Source organism: Babylonia areolata, chromosome 24 (genome assembly GCF_041734735.1).
Source record: "Babylonia areolata isolate BAREFJ2019XMU chromosome 24, ASM4173473v1, whole genome shotgun sequence".
In the NCBI taxonomy this organism is placed as follows: Eukaryota; Metazoa; Mollusca; class Gastropoda; order Neogastropoda; family Buccinidae; genus Babylonia; species Babylonia areolata.
In genome coordinates, this window is record NC_134899.1 from 31801621 (window position 1) to 31819120 (window position 17500).

A 17500-nucleotide genomic window follows, 5' to 3' on the forward strand; every position below is an offset into this window, starting at 1 on the left:
GGGAGCTGGGAAGAAGCTGGCCAGCCTTTGCTGATTGGATGCAGAGGAAGAGGCTACACATTGGGACTGGGGGTGGGTGGGTGGGTGTGGGTGATTGGGATCGTAGGACACAGGTGGGTAGGGTAGATATGGCATGGCGTTCAGGCGAAAAAAAAAGAAAAAAAGAAAGACAGAAGATGCATGTAGCACAAACACTTCGTACATAAATTCAAGAATGGAAAAGTACTTGCCCCGTTTGAAATATGAAACATTAAGTGGTTGTCTGTTTGCTAGCCATTCAGATGAGACGTTAAACCGCTTTTTTTTTTTCTTTGTTCTTCTTTTTTAACGAAAATAAGATAACCCACGACAACAAAGGGTTTTCTTCTCTGGGAAAATTCTGTAGAAAACCCCATTTTGTTATTAAGAGAAATTACTTGCAGGCATAAACACACACACACACACACACACACACACACACATATATATATATATATATATATATATATATATATATATATATATATATATATATATATGTGTGTGTGTGTGTGTGTGTGTGTGTGTGTGTGTGTGTGTCACTGCACCGTGGCAACGCCCTCTCCCCGAGGTGAACAGTCGAAATTTCACGCAAAGAAATCTGTTGTGAAAAAAAAAACAACAACCCAACAACAGAAGATACAATACAAACACAATCAGTGTCGCTCAGGACATTTTTCATGTCAATAGTTTCCCCTCTCCCCGCCCAAACTTTCCTCGAGGCCTTCCCCTTCCCCATCTTGCACCCCCACACACCACATCCCTCAATCTGTTAATGTCAGACACGTGTTCGTGTTGTTTTCCCACCAGTTAATCCACCTGAACAAATCTGGAGATGATGACGGTTTTATCGTACGTATAGTATGATGCAGCGGTAAACTAATTGATATAAACAACAAAAACCTGCCCACGCCCACTCTAATCCTTTTACACCTACGGTATGTCCCATCTCTCCACAAACCTGTCTTAAACACCGTACCCCCACCCTATCTCACACATCCTTCTTTTCTACCACCTCCATCACCCTGTCCTACCCCATACATATTTTGCCTATACCCTATTGGTCCCGCTTGTCCCCTTGAAATAACCCAAACCCCCTATGATGTTAACTTCCCTCCTTTATACCCATCCTACCAATCTCATCCAGTCTCTTTTGACCCATTCCTACCACTTCCGTCAACGCCCCAATAACATACACCTCCAGTATCCCACTTCTACTTCTTTAGTCACCACATCTCCGATCTAAATTGCTTGAATATTTGATTGCTTAGTGTATGACGTACAGGAAAGCAGTCAACACATTTTCCTACGAAACAATGGAGAATTAGGATTGCTGGGTGTGATTCTCTCAGAGATCTCTCTAACTCTCAGTTAATTTTACCAAGGATTTCGTCATACAACGCTATCTAACCAAACCATCAACATCATAATTTCAAAGTGCACACCAAATCAGATTCTGCATTGTTTGTTTGCTTCATTCTTTTTTGCATTTTCAGCGTTGCACAAATCTATGTTCATATATGAGGCCTGTTTTTATTCAGCAAAATATTTTTAAGATGCTTCACAGTTATCGTTTTAACCAGATGAGAAACAATACATAATTATGTAATTGTATTGCACAACAAACTGGTTCAAAATTACCCCCCCTCCCCTCTACCTGTGTGTGTGTGTGTGTGTGTGTGTGTGTGTGTGTGTGTGTGTGTGTGTGTGTGTGTGTGTGTGTGCGTGTGTGTGTCTTTGTGTATGTCTTTATGTCTCTGTGTGTCTGTGTCCTTGTGTGTCTGCCTTTCTGTTTCTCTGTTGCTGTCTGTCTGTCTGTCTGTATATCTGTCTGTATGTCTGTCTCTCATTCTCTCTCTGTTTCTTTCTTTCTCTTTCTATCACTCTCTCTATCTCTCCCTCTCTCTCCCTCTCTCCCTCTCAAATAGATATTTACCTGTCGCATATGGGGAGGCAGATAGTGGTTGAAACAAAACGTGAAGTTGTGTGATAACCACCAAACTATGGTCATGTTCGTCCTACTCTCCCCCCTCTCATTGATATTATTTTCTAAATACTTTTAATACCCAACGACAATAAAGTGTCACATCATTTTTATGCGATAAAGACAATATCAGCTGCTCTGAATATAAAAGTAGCATGTAGCTTTGTGCACATTAAGGAGATTATCACCTATTTGTGAATATGTTTCTTAGGTTGTTTTGTTGTTGTTGTTGTTGTTTGTTTGCTTGTCAATAACAGTATTTCACAATCATAATAATTATACGATATCACCATCATCATCATGGCATAGGAGGTGTGGGATAGGAGGAGGGGGTGAGGGGGGGGGGGGTAGGTTGGGGCATTGAGTGGGCATGGGCAGGCTTTCTTTTTCTTTTTTCTTTTCTTTTTTTTTCTTTTCTTTTTTTCATCTTCTTGAACTATCTTTACATCAATATTTTTTTTATGATATACCACCGTCACCATCATCACAAATTTGTGTTAGTGGCAGCTATTGGGAGTGTATAGCCATATTCAATGAACGAAAACAAGCGTTACTGAGTCTGGCTGACGGCAACTGGCTGACAGGTTTCTGGATATGTCTTTATTGTTTTGTGTGAACACACCTTTAAGTTGCACTCATGCTCAATGATTAACAACTGACCCTGTAGTATCGAATCCAGAGTGACAAATCCTTTCCCAACATTTCTCGTGAGTATCCGTATTGCCTTCCTTCCTCTTTCTCTCTTTCCTATTTTTTGTTCCCATTTCTTCCATCACTCTATCATTTGTTGTCTTTTCTGTTCAGAGGGAACTACGTTCCTTTTTTTTTTTTCGTTCCAATTTATTTGTGCTCATGTCTTATTTTTATTCATTTCTCTTTCTCAATTTATTTCTTTTTTTTTTCATTTTTTTTTTCATTTCAACTTGACCTCTTCCTCCCCTTTCTCTCTCTCTCTCTCTCTCTCTCTCTCTCTCTCTCTCTCTCTCTCTTCCTCACTCTCTCTCCCCCCCTCTCTCTCTCTGTGTCTCTCTTCCAATGTTCCTCTTTTCTTTTCTCTCACTGTTTTTGTTGTTGTTTTCTTTGTGGTTTATTTCTACCCCCTTCTTTATTTCCTGGTTTGTTCGTTCTGTTTCTCTTTGGTTTATCCTTGTGCTTCTCTTTCATTATATCTTCTCTCTCTCTCTCTCTCTCTCTCTCTTTTTTTTTTTTTTTTTTTTTTTTTGCTCTTATTCTTGATCCCATCCATTCCTTTCCCAATCTGTTTTATCCTGCCACCCCCCTTCTTCCTCCAGTTTTTATGTTACCTTCTTTTCTCTCTCCCCCCCCCCCCCACACACACACACTTATTCATTCAGTTATTTGTTTATTTATCTATCAATCTATTTGGAATTTTTTTGTTCATTTGTTTATTTGTTTCTTGTTAATTAAATCAGTGTTATTTACCTATCCCTGTATGCATTTGTTCTTCTATTGATGTGTATATAGATTTTTTTTTTTTTACATACTCGAATCTATGTATTTAACAATTTGAGTACATATCTGTTAACGTTTATTTTACCACTTTTTTTCTCTTCTTCTTCTGTTTTTTTTTAATTTAATTTAATTTTTTTTAGACAGACTGAAAGTGACTAAAATGACATTTGGCGTTCTGTGACTGATTGAGTATGATCACGAGATGAAGGGATGCCAGTTTAAACGACTTGTCAAAAGCCCGGCTAATAGGCTGAGGCCTACTTTACAGAAATCGACTGAAGCACATACGCCGTTTGCCCCACCCTATCTGGCCACGGTATCAGGGCCCGTTAAGTCTAGACAGGAGTGGACGGGCCGCCAGGATTGATCGGCTTGTGAGTAAAGGTGACCCAACCGAGTCATTTCTTTTCCTCTGGCTCTGTCTATCTCTCTGTCTCTGCCTCTGTCTCTCTGTCTCTGTCTCTGTCTCTGTCTCTCTCTCTCTCTCTCTCTCTGCCTGCCTGTCTGTCTGTTTGTCTGTCTGTGTGGCGTGTGTGTGTGTGTGTGTGTGTGTGTGTGTGTGTGTGTGTGTGTGTGTGTGTGAAATACATCGAGATTGGAACAGATATTGCATAAATCAATTCGAAGGGTGAGAAGAAAAAGAAGAAGATGAAGAAAGAGAAGCAGGAGGGAGAGAGAGAGAGAGAGAGAGAGAGAGAGAGAGAGAGAGAGAGAGAGAGAGAGAGTGTGTGTGTGTGTGTGTGTGTGTGTGTGTGTGTGTGTGTGTGTGTGTGTGTGTCCGCTATGGCTGAGGACACACCACAAAACTATGTCTGGTGTCTCAGCATAACTAGCCATCGTCCATCATTGCTGATGCCGATATATACCAGACAGTCCACAAGGGAGGAAGCGGCTGTGGAATCAGTGGGGGATGTCGTTCTTATTACTTTATAGTAAACATGTCCATTGTCATCGGGATTGATTTCTTGTCTTTTGAGAGAGAAAGGGAGAGAGGGATGGAGACAGAGAGAGAATGAGAGAGAGATAGAGAGAGAGGGAGGGAGAGGGAGGGAGAGAGGGAGGAGAGATGGAGGGAGAGAGAGAGAGGGAGGGGGAGAGAGAGAAAGAAAGAGGGAGAGAGAGAGAAGGAGAGAGAGGGAGAGAGAGAGAGAGGGACGGAGAGAGAGAAAGGGAGAGAGAGGGAGAGAGAAGGAGACTGAGAGAGAGAGAGAGAGAGGAAGGGGGACAGAGAGAGAGTGAGGAAGACAGAGTATGGAGAGTGATAAAGAGAGATGGAGAGAGAGAGAGATGGAGATAGAGAGAGAGAGACAAACAGACAGAGAGAGAGAGAGGGGGGTGGGGGTGGGGATACAAACGATGACAACGACTGTCATGTGAGCTGACAGAGGCAGCGAAACAATGGCATGTTTGTTGTTGTTTTTTTGTTGTTTTTTTTTGTCAATCCCGAACTAAGTTGAATGGCATTACTGCGTCACTTCACTTCGCGCACCTGTTTGATTGGCACTGCCAGTGTCACAGTCGATGTTTCCACACAAGAGTCCCCACTTACGGTCTTCGGCTGTCTCTTCGACGATGTCCTTGAAATGATTTTTGTTGTTGACGTTGTCAAAGCCATCTTGTTGTTTTGCTGGACAAGGTTGTCTTCATCTGTCTTCTGCTGACTGATTTTTTTTTTCGTTGCTGTTTTTGTTTGCTTGTTTATTTGCTTGCTTGTTTGTGTATAATCTTTTTCCTGTCTTCTGTTTTTCTTTAATGACGTTGTATCTTGATGTAACATGGAATTGGATTTGGTTTATTTATCAAAAATCGATGAAAAGATCTTCGGAGTAAAAAAGGAACGATGAGTAGAAGAAGTCGAAAGTGAAAAACAATCGTGGAACAGGAAGAAGAGAAGGAGGAATGGAAATAAATAGGTGATGATGGTAATAGTAATGACCAAGAAGAAGAAGAAGAGGGAGGAACAGAAAGAAGATGAAGAAGAAAGAAGACAGAAAGAAGGAAAGAAAGAAAGAAGAAGAAGAAGAACAACAACAACAAACAAACAAACAAACAACAACAACGATGAAGACGACGACGACGACGACGATACTGACAATAACAATAATAACAATAGCATCGATAACAACAAGAGCAACACAAAAAGAATGTGGTCGTGATGATGATGATGATGATGGTGATGACGATGGTTATCATCATCATATTGACAACGACGACGAAACGACGACGATGACGACATGCGTGAAATAGAATCAAATAGAATCGCTACAATTCAGTTTGTTTCAACAACAGGTAAATACAATGGAAGAAGGAACTAATGATATGCTGAACTAATTGAAGTCTTCCAGAAGGGTGCCTTCACCTCAGCATTCAAGACAAGGAGAATATGTAGGTGAGGTGCGTTCTAAAACGATGGTAATTATCTGTTCTGTGAATCCGCACACTTCTATAAGAAAACTAGGGAAAAGAGAGAGAAACAAAAACAAAATGCCGGCATGTCATTTGCGTCTGTTTGGTGTGATTTATCGCTTTGAATATCTTTTAAGCAATCTATTTTTTTTCGGATCTGTTTTGTGTTTCGTTACTGACCAAATAAAAGTTTCGGTAGTGTGTGTGTGTGTGTGTGTGTGTGTGTGTGTGTGTGTGTGTGTGTGTGTGTGTGTGTGTGTGTGTGTGTGTGTGTGTGTGTGTGTGTGTGTGTGTGTGTGTGTGTGTGTGTGTGTGTGTGTGTGTATCTATGTGTGTGTGCTCCGGAAAGCTTGAATTAAGAGCATCATCTTTTCTTCAGAAAATAAATTATATATATATATATATATATATATATATATATATATATATATATATATATATATATATATATATATATATATATATATATATATTCATGCAATGAAGGAGAAGCGGACACACACACACACACACACACACACACACACACACACACACACACACACACACAAACACACACACAAATATGTATACACATGTTGTGCACTCACAGATAGACAAACACACAGAGACAGACAGAGACAGACCAAACAGGCAACAACAGACGGAAGCAGGACGAGAGAGAGGGGGGTGGGGGTGGAGAGAGAGAGATGGAGAGAGAGAGGAGGAGGAGAGGGAGAGAGGGAGAGAAAAAGACAGAGAGAGCGGGGGAGGGAGTGAGAGAGAAGGGGAGAGAGGGACAGAGACAGAGAGAGAGGGGGAGAGAGAGAGAGGGAGAGAGAGAAAGAGAGGGAGAAAGGGATAGAGATACGGAGAGAGAGAGAAAGAGAGGGAGGAAGGGAAAGGGAGGGGGAGAGAGAGGGGGGGCAGAGAGAGAGGGAACGAGTGAGGGAGAGAGAGTGAAAGTGAGGGAGGGAGGGAAGAAGGGAGGGAGAGAGGGAGAGAGAGAGAGAGAGAGAGAGAGAGAGAGAGAGAGAGAGAGAGAGAGAGAGACAAACAGACAGATAGATAGACAGACAGACACAGATGACTAGCCACACAGAAACACGCATAGAAGGGATAGCGTGCATTGAGTTTGAGTTCATCGATCTCTGGAATCGATCGCCATTGTGGAGATCGGTGCACTTGAGGCGGTTCAGTGTCGGACGCTAGCGGGCCATTCTACTGCCCACAAAGTGCGACCATCATGTGACGCTGGAGACACCAGAAACTACTGCTGGTGCCCAGGACGAAACTGCTGCATCCCTTACCACTAAGAGGAGATCGAGAGAGGGCAGCAGACGAAATGGGACTGAGAGAGACAGACAGAGAGAGAGAGAGAGGAGAGGAGGGTATATGAGAGGGGAGAGACAGACAGACAGACAGCGAGACAGACAGAGAGAGAGAGAGACACAGAGAGAGACAAGAGTGGAGGGTATGTAAAAAGAGAGAGGAGAAAGAGAGAAGGTAGAGAGAGAGGTGGGTAGAGAGAGAGGGGGGGAGAGATGGGGGTAGAGAGAAAGAGGGAAGAGAGAGAGAGGGTAGAGAGGAGAAGAGAGAGGGTGGCAGAGAGAGAGACGGGGTAGAGAGAAAGAGGGGAGGGAGAGAAAGGGAGGCAGAGAGAGAGGGGGGGTTGCGTAGAGAGAAAGAGGATAGAAAGAGAGAGAGGGGGTGGCGTAGAGAGAAAGAGGGGAGGGAGAGAAAGGGAGGCAGAGAGAGAGGGGGGGTTGCGTAGAGAGAAAGAGGATAGAAAGAGAGAGAGGGGGTGGCGTAGAGAGAAAGAGGGTAGAAAGAGAGAGAGGTGGGGGTGGCGTAGAGAGAAAGAGGATAGAAAGAGAGAGAGAGTGGAGGTGGCGTAGAGAGAAAGAGGATAGAAAGAGAGAGAGGGGGGGGGTAGAGAGACAGACACAGACCAACAGACGACCAATTCAAAGAAAGAAAGGAGGGAAAGAAAGCAAACAATGAAGAACAAAGAGAGAAAGAAATAAAGGAAGGACAGACGAAGAAGAAACGCAAAGAAGTAAAGCAAAAAACAGGAAATAATGGATAAAGATAAAACCAAATGAACAAAAGAAAGAAAGAAATGAAGGAAGAAAGAAAAAAAAAGATCAAACGATAGAAAGAAAAAAAAGAACGAAAGAAAGCAAAGGAAAAACGAAAAACAGAAAGCAAAGAAAGAAAGAAACGGAGGAACGAAGTAAAGAGGAAAGAAAGAAAAGAAGAAGAAGGAAAGAAAGAAGATAGATAGAAAGAAAGAAACACCGGGAGAAAGAAAAAAAAACAAAAACGAAAATGGCAAAATAAAGGAAGGAAGAAAGGAAGAAAGACAGAAAGAAAAAAGAAAGAAAAAACAAAAGAAAGAAAGAAAGAAAGAAAGAAGCAAACAGACAAAGAATAATGTACTCACCAACCCAGGGCCATTCATCCAGCACCAGATTATCGTCATCACACAAGTGATCGTTGTTTGAATCGCTCACTGGGCCTGTCGCAACAAACAGAGTGGAACAGAATACAATAGGCTAGAACAAAATACTATAGAACAGAACAAGGTAGACTGAACTAGACTAGACTAGACTGGACTAGAATATGTATCTTTTACCTAGTGTACCGTGTCACAAGTGTACCGAGTGTGCCTGGGTCACAAGGAATACTGGGAAGGGAGTGGAGGTGGGAGGGTAGTACCAAAAAAAAAAAAAAAAAAAAAATAGAAACATGGACTGGAAATCATATATATGAACACACAGATGTTCGATAGCTAATGTTTAATATGTTTGTATGTGCGTTTTGATTCAGTTATATGCTTATATACTTGTATGTTTCTTTTATTTTTGCTTTGTTTTGTAAAAAAAAAACAAAAACAAAAAAACACAACAAAACAAACAAACAAACAAAACAAAAACGATAAATGATTTTTAAAGTCAAATGCCGGGAAAAAAACACACCAAAAAAACCACAATACCCTCTGTTACATGGGCTTTGACGAAAATAATGTATCCAAGTGTCAAAAAGTGCATAAAGTCTCTCTTTACACACACACACACACACACACACACACACACACACACACACACACACACACACACACACACACACACACACACACACACAGAGTTAGCCTAGCCTCCTGACCTCTCACTCATTATTCCCATTCATATACCTTGTCGTGAAATCAGGAGTTTAGATATTAATCATCCATTAACTTTGATCTCCAGGAGCTAATTCCCCTTTTGCCTCCGCTGTCCAGGAGAAAATGCCAGTTTATCTGTTTTTATTATCTTTATTTCATTTGTTTTATTTTGTTTTTAATGTCTGTCATCATTCGATTCGCACGCTCTTGACCGGTTTAAATGAGCAGATCTGTCTGTTTCCGGCAGTCGTTAGAGCATTTGATGTCACCGACCTAGAAAATCACCGGTTGCAATCTTGAAGTTTTGGGGTTTTTTTGTTTGTTTGTTTGTTTGTTTGTTTTTGTTTGTTTGGTTGGTTGGTTGGTTGTTTTTTTTTGTTTTTTTTGTTTTTTTTGTCTGTTCGTGCGCACTTGTGCTGCGCGTGCATGTGTGTGTTTGTGATTCATGTGTGTGTGTGTGTGTGTGTGTGTGTGTGTGTGTGTGTGTGTGTGTGTGTGTGTGTGTGTGCGCGCCCCTCTGCGCGCGTGTGTGTGTGTGTGTGTGTGTGTGTGTGTGTGTGTGTGTGTGTGTGTGTGTGTGTGTGTGTGTTCGTTCTTTTGCTTAACGTCTATCTACATTTGTGATTTTTGACAAAAAATGTATGTGTGTGTGTTCGTTCTTTTGCTTAACGTCTGTCCGCATTTGTGATTTTAGACGAAAATGTGTGTGTGTGTGTGTGTGTGTGTGTGTGTGTGTGTGTGTGTGTGTGTGTGTGTGTGTGTGTGTGTGTGTGTGTGTGTGTGTGTGTGTGTGTGTGTGTGTGTGTTGTTTTATCTGCCTATCTCTTTGGTTCCATGCGATTGCGTATATCTGCTCCTACTACACGCACACACAAACACACACACATACACTCTTTCTCTCTCTCTCTCTCTCTCTCTCTCTCTCTCTCTCTCTCTCTCTCTCTCTCTCGATATTTTCGTCAATTCTATCTTCTTACTTCATTCTTCTTCTTTTTCCATCCGTAATGGTGTTATTAAGCATTTTATGACGAAACTGAATAATTGATTTGCCAATTGTCTGTTTTCTGTATGTTTTTATGTTGTTGTTGTTGTTGTTGCTGTTTTACATGGAGACTGCACGAACATCATTTCTTAACTGTGGAATTAAAGCAGATGCATACATTCATACACACATTCATACATTAAAAAAAATAATACATTGCAGATAGACAAACAGATAGACTGACAGACAGACACGGTCAAAATGAACGTCTCGTCAATTTCTGGTTTCATCAGGGAGCGGAATCAGCCATATTATATCTTCATCTTGTAAGCACGTTAGCAAACTCTCTATGTCTCAAAAGAAAACAAAACAAAACAAAAAAAATATATATAAAAAAAAATAAATAAATAAAAATAAGAACCTCCTCCCCTCCCTCTACCAAAAATCAACAACAACAAAAAACAGACTGACAAAGACACACTGGCTTAGAAAGCAAACGTGTTTAAAAAACAACAACAAACAAACAAAACAAACACAAAAAAAGAACAGTGCTTGCAGACGCGTTTTCAATGGGTTCTTTTCTTAAATTCTTGAAATATATTTTTTTAACGGTTTCTTTTGTTTTGTTCTGCATCTTTTTTTGTGTATATTTAGAGTAGGGATAGAAGCAGTATGTCTTTTGAAAAGTTTTTTTTTCCATGTTAGTGTGAGTGTGCATGGTGTTAGGGGTGGGGTTGTATTCTTTAGAAGTAGGTCAAGAAGCAGGAAGTTCTCTAAACTGGATTTTTTTTTCTTTTCTTGTGTGTGTTTGTGCACGTACGTGCATGTGTGTGTGTGTGTGTGTGTGTGTGTGTGTGTGTGTGTGTGTGTGTGTGTGTGTGTGTGTGTGTGTGTGTGTGTGTGTGTGTGTGTGTGTGTGTGTGTGTGTGTGTGTGTGTGAAACAAAAGCAGAACCAAACGTACCTTCGTACACTTGCACAACGTTGTTGCTTCTTCGAACAAACTTCATGCAGGCAAAATGGTGGGTTCTGCAAGCAAAGAAGCATCATGTTTAGTATGGCTCATTAGTGAACGCTAACTTAAGTTTGTGTATCAATTATTTTGTTGATTATGCTGAATGGTTTTCACCCATCTCTTTCGTTGTATTCTAGTGTCTCAAAATTAGGAAATTCGTAAGAACGAACATTTATTGATAACTTTTTTTCTTTTCTTTTTTTTCTTTTTTTTTTTTTGCAGACCATGTTTAAAATAGCCCACGTTATTTGTAATAAACATATCCATTCAACAATGCCAGCACTAAGAATGACTTTGATACAGTTATCCGTTGTCAAGAGACATCTTGATCATCCTGAAAAGAACATGAACATGGAGGAAAGCGCTATCATTCCAGACTTTTAAGGACGACTTTTGGGATGACTTTTTGTCCCAGCAAATTTCTCTGTCTCAAGTAATGCTGCTTTCACAAGGGACAGAGAAGGCCATAGCGCAGCGCAACATTTTTTAAAAATTTTTCAACATGTGTTACGCCAGGGCCAAATATTCTGTTCGGTCTACTCGAATATTGAAAAAAAAAAAAATAATAATAATATAGTATGCCAAGGGCAACTATTCTGTTTGGTTTACTATGATAGATTTTTTTTTCAACATAGTTATACCAGAGGCAATGTTTGATTTACTATTATAATGTTGTTGTTGTTTTTGAACATAATTATGCCTGGGGCAACTATTCTGTTTGGTTTACTTCTTTTTTTTTCCAACATAGTTATGTCGGGGGCAATGTTTGATTTACTATTATAATGTTGCTCTAAAAAAAATTATGCCTGGGGCAAGAGAGAATGACAGACAAACAAACGGACAAAATATAGAAAGAGAGAGAGAGACACAGAGTCAAAAAGATACACAGACTACAGGCAGACAGACAGACACAAACACAACATAGAAACAGAGAGACACGGTGAGTGAAAGACATAATACAGACAGACAGACAGACAGACAGACAGACAGACAGACACACACACACACACACACACACACACACACACACACACACACACACACACACACACACACACACACACACACACACACACACACACACACACACACACACACACACACACTACACAACACTACACAACACAGACGGACGCAGCCAGCAACTTTCCTGCACAACGTCTCCTGGGAGTTCCAACTTCAGACAGAAAGAAAAGGATAGTCGAAAACCTGGCGCCGACACCACACCAACCAGTACTCCCACCCCCCTCCCCTACAACCCACCACCACCACCTCCACCTCCACCACCCGGCCCCACTCTGCCCAGCCCCGCCCCTTCCGCCTATCTTTACCCCTCTGTCCAGACCTCTGCTTTGTCATCAACACAGTAAACAGTGGGGAGGGGGGCAAGGAGATGGGGAGGGGTTGAGGGGTTTGAGAAACATTTGGGTAGGCAGGGAAGGAAGAGAAGGAAAGTTTAAGAGGGAAGGAGGTAGTGAATAAGGGAAGGGGGGGAAGTAAAAGAGTTAAGAGGGAAAGAGGTAGGGACAGAGGGAGGGGGGAGGGGAGGAGAGTTAAAAGAGGGAAGGAGGTAGGGACAGAGGGAGGGGGGAGGGGAGAAGAGTTAAGAGGGAAGGAGGTAGGGACGGAGGGAGGGGGGGAGGGGAGAAGAGTTAAGAGGGAAGGAGGTAGGGACGGAGGGAGGGGGGGAGGGGAGAAGAGTTAAGAGGGAAGGAGGTAGGACAGAGGGAGGGGGGAGGGGAGAAGAGTTAAGAGGGAAGGAGGTAGGGACAGAGGGAGGGGGGGGAAGGATAAGAGTTAAGAGGGAAGAGGTAGGGACGGAGAGAGGGGGGAGGGGGAGAAGAGGTTAAGAGGGAAGGAGGTAGGGACAGAGAGAGGGTGAGAAGAGTGAAGAGGGAAGGAGGTAGGGACGGAGGTAGGGACAGAGGGAGTGGGGAGGGGGAGAAGAGTTAAGAGGGAAGGAGGTAGGGACAGAGGGAGGGTTGAGTGGAGAGAAGAGTTAAGAGGGAAGGAGGTAGTGACATAGGGAAGGAGGAGGGGGAGAGGAGTTAAGAGGAAGGAGGTAGGGACGGAGGGGGAGGGGAGGGGGTAGGAGAGTTGAGGGAATGAGGTAGGGACAGAGGGGGGGGGGAAGAGTTAAGAGGGAAGGAGGTAGGGACAGAGAGAGGGGGAGAAGAGTGAAGAGGGAAGGAGGTAGGGACAGAGGGAGGGGGAGGGTGAGAAGAGTTAAGAGGGAAGGAGGTAGGAACAGAGGGAGGGGGAGGGGAAGAAGAGTTAAGAGGGAAGGAGGTAGGAACAGAGGGAGGGGGGGGAGAAGAATTAAGAGGGACGTACGGACGGAGAGAAGGGGAGGGGAAGAAGAGTTAAGAGGGAAGGAGGTAGTGACATAGAGAGGGGGAGGGGGAGAAGAGTTAAGAGGGAAGGATATAGGGACGGAGGGAGATGGAGGGGCGGATGTAGGAAGGAAAGGGGTAGGAAGGGAGGTAGGTAGGTAGGAAAGAAAGGAATGAAGGAAAGACGAGAGGTAGGAAGGGAGGTACGAAGGAAAGGGGGTAGAAAGCGAGAGAGTTAGGTAGGAAAGGGAGGCAGAGGAAGGAAGGGAGATAGATCGGGATAGAGGTAGCAAGGAAAGGAATCAAGGAAGGAAGGGAGGTAATAATGGACACAGGAAGGGAAGGCAGAAATGTGGGAAGCGAGGGGTTCAGGAAGCAATGGAGGTGGTACGAAGGGGGATGGGAGTGGGGGGGGGGGGGGGGGGGGGGGGGGTAGATGCAGGAAGGGACTGGCAGAAACGGGTAGAGGTAGGGATGTGAATGATGAAGGAAGGAAATGGTGATATAGGAAGGGGAGGAGGGGAACGAGGAGAAAAAAAGGGGGAACGTCATAGACCTCTGGCACAGTTGTGACTCCAGTCTGTTTGAGGAAATCGTCCTAAAACGCCATGTCACACACACACACACACACACACACACACACACACACACACACACACACACACACAACACACACACACACACACACATAAACACACACACACACACACACACACAAACACACACACACACACACACACACATACATACATACATACAACACATACACACACACACACACACACACACACACACACACACACATATATATATATCTATATCTATCTATATATCTATATCTATCTATCTATCTATCTATATATCTATATCTATCTATATATCTATATCTCTCTATCTCTCTCTCTCTCTCTCTCTCTCTCTCTCTCTCTCTCTCTCTCTCTCTCTCTATATATATATATATATATATATATATATATATATATATATATATATATCTATCCCTGCTGAACGATGATGGACGGTGTGGGTTTATCCCTGACGTCGTCATGTTCGCTGTGAATGGATGCATTGCTGTTAACTGTGAGAATCATTCATTTGTCGGAGCTCCCCCTACTGCCCCCCAGCCCCCCCCCCCCCCCCCCCCCCCCCCCCCCCCCCCCCCCCCCCCCCCCCATCGACACCACCATCACCCCCACTCCACCCCTTATCCCCACCACCACACCTACCACTTCACCCCACCCCACTCCATCCACCGACCACCACAACCACCACACCCACCACCACCATCACCACCACCACCACCACACTCAACCCTCACTCTACCCACCCACCAAAACACTCCACAACCACCACAACCTCCACCATCACAACCACCACCACCATCATCTTCACAACCACAATCACCACCACCACCACCACCACCAGAAATACCACCACCACCACCACCACCACCACCACAAATACCACCGCCACCACAACCGCCACCAACACAACAACAACCACCACGCCCACCACCACCACCACCAGACTCCACAGTCTTCCTGACCCTCATCTCCACCACCACACCCAGCCCCCCCCCCAGCCCCCACCCCTGCCCCCCCCACACACCCCCACACCCACCCCGCACCCCAAAACTCCCCCTCCACCCGACCCTAACTCAACCCCTACGAACCCCCCACATCCACCACCACCACCCACCACCCCCTTCCACTCTCACCCTGTCCCTCCACCACCACCACTCACTCTCACCCTCAACCCCCACCCCCTCCTCCCCGATCTTACCTTCATCCCCCACACCTCATCATTTGGCAACTGCCTCCCGCTTCTGCTTCATCATCATCACTCCTCACCGTGAGGGGGGGGGGTCTGTGGGGTGTGATGGAATGTGAAAAAGGGGGGGTGTGTGGTCTCGGAGGATTTGGGAGAGGGGTGGGGCAGGGGTAGGGGTAGGGGGGTGGTGGTGGGGGGGGGTTGTGGCGGGGCGGAAGGGAGGTGAAGAAAGGTGAAGAAGCTTGAGGCCTGAGCACCGAGTCACTGCCTCGCTAACTAGTAGGACGCATGCAGCATCCAGGAGGAAGTACTGGCCAACACCGACAGCAGTGGAAGCCAAACTGCACGGCACCCTGGAGGAGCTGCGATGGACGGCAGCCTTCATCGAGGACACCGGGCTGCTTATCTAATGGGAGGCGAATTAGGGAGAACTGCCTCGCTCCCTTCTGTTTTGTTGTCCTAAAACTTACGTCACACACATCGCAGGATGTTGTTTGTTATCGATGTTGCTGTTGTTGTTGTTGTTGTTGTTAATGTTGATGCTGTTGTTGTTTTCCTGTTCGTTTTATTCTCAGTAATATCATCATTCTTATCCTAATTTTTATTATTATTATTATTATTATTATTATTATTATTATTATTATTATTATTATTATTATTATTATTATCAGTAGTAGTAGTAGTAGTAGTAGTAGTAGTAGTAGTAGTAGTAGTAGTAGTCGCGGTAGTTATCATCATCATCATTATCATTATCATCATCATCAGCAGCAGCAGTAGTAGTAGTAGTAGCAGTAGTAGCAGTAGTTGTTGTTGTTGTTGTGGGAGCAGCAGCAGCAACAGTAGTAGTAGTAGTAGTAGTAGTAGTAGTAGTAGTAGTAGTAGTAGTAGTAGTAGTTCTTGGTGTTGTTGCTGTTGTGGTGTTGTTGTTGTTGTTGTGATGTTGTTGTTGTTCATTGCTGGTTATTATCCCTCGTGGGGTGTGATGTTGCTCTGTAGCTGGGTTTGTTTAATGCACGAGTCAGAGGTCACGTTAAAGGGATGATGAACGTTGTCTGTGTGTCCCTCAAGTGGTCACATTTGTTGGGTGCGTCTGCAACTACAAGGAATGAGAAATGTTGGAAATAACTCTCGCGCAAAAAAATAAGAAAAAAAAGAAAGAAAGAAAGAAAAGAAAGAAAAAAATAATAGTAATAAAAAAAAATCATGAATAATAAATTTAATAAAATTCGTGCTTATCCCTACCCTATGGGAAACAACATTGTCATCAACAACAAGAAAAAACAACAACTTCAACACCATAAAACGTACGGCACTAAACGTCAATGGTTTGATGTATTAATTGCTATCCTTTACAGACGGTCTGTGCTGTGTGCACTGGTAATCAATATACCACCAGAGAGTTTGAATGATTGAAAATTCCGTATTTTCGAGGATAATATATAAGCAATTGTTTGCTTTTTTCGTCCAGACCCCATCTTATATAGAGAGAGATAAACAGACAGACAGGCAGACACACAGACAGACAGACATACTGACACAGACCGACCGACCGACAGACAGACAGACAGATACAGAGAGAGACAGACACACCGATATGGAGATAAAGCGTGAGCGGTAGAAATGACACAATATTGTCACGACCTGTAAGGGTCTACTGACACGGAAGTAACAAGAATAGCACTGATATTCCAGTTGTCCGTAAAAAAACAAAAAAACCAAACAAACAAAAAAAAAAAAAAAACATGAAATGCCACCCCGTCACACATAATTTTCAACCAAGAAAAGTGAAACAGATTAAAAGTTCAACTCGAACATCAATTTCCAGCAGAACATTATGCAGTATTCCACCATCTTCTAAGCCATCAGAATATAAGGAATCTGATATCATGAATGGTAGTCTTCCCTGTGAGCTCTACTGAACTTGACATTAATGCGGCTGAATCTTGTTTCCTTTGCGTCTGCGCTAAATTTACCTTCTGACTGTTTTATAACCCCATCATCAGACGATAAACCCCATCATCAGACGATCAAGTAGAAACAACTTCGTGTCGTTTCAGCAAGTCATTTTACAAATGGAAAGCCACAGCTTCGAAATGACAAAGAGCAAACGGTAGTCTAAACAAAAGATCTTTAAGACGTTTGAAACATATACTTTTGTATTTGTATTTGTATTTCTTTTTATCACAACAGATTTCTCTGTGTGAAATTCGGGCTGCACGTTGCTACACTACAGTGCCACCATTTTTTTTTTTTGTATTTTTTCCTGCGTGCAGTTTTACTTGTTTTTCCTATCGAAGTGGATTTTTTTCTACAGAATTTTGCCAGAAACAATCCTTTTGTTACCGTGGGTTCTTTTACGTGCGCTAAGTGCATGC

General features: G+C 43.2%; 1 protein-coding gene across 1 annotated transcript in view; it reads right to left on the reverse strand.

Annotated features, from left to right (window-relative positions):
• LOC143298604 (uncharacterized) overlaps positions 1 to 17500 on the reverse strand; it is a 149238-nt gene that overhangs the window by 117347 nt on the left and 14391 nt on the right. Inside the window, exons 2-3 of the mRNA XM_076611485.1 lie at positions 10972 to 11036; positions 8307 to 8381 (exon numbers count right to left, since the gene is read on the reverse strand). Of these exons, the coding sequence (XP_076467600.1) occupies positions 8307 to 8381; positions 10972 to 11017 (121 nt within the window). The 5' untranslated portion in view covers positions 11018 to 11036. The remainder of the gene's footprint in view (positions 1 to 8306; positions 8382 to 10971; positions 11037 to 17500) is intronic.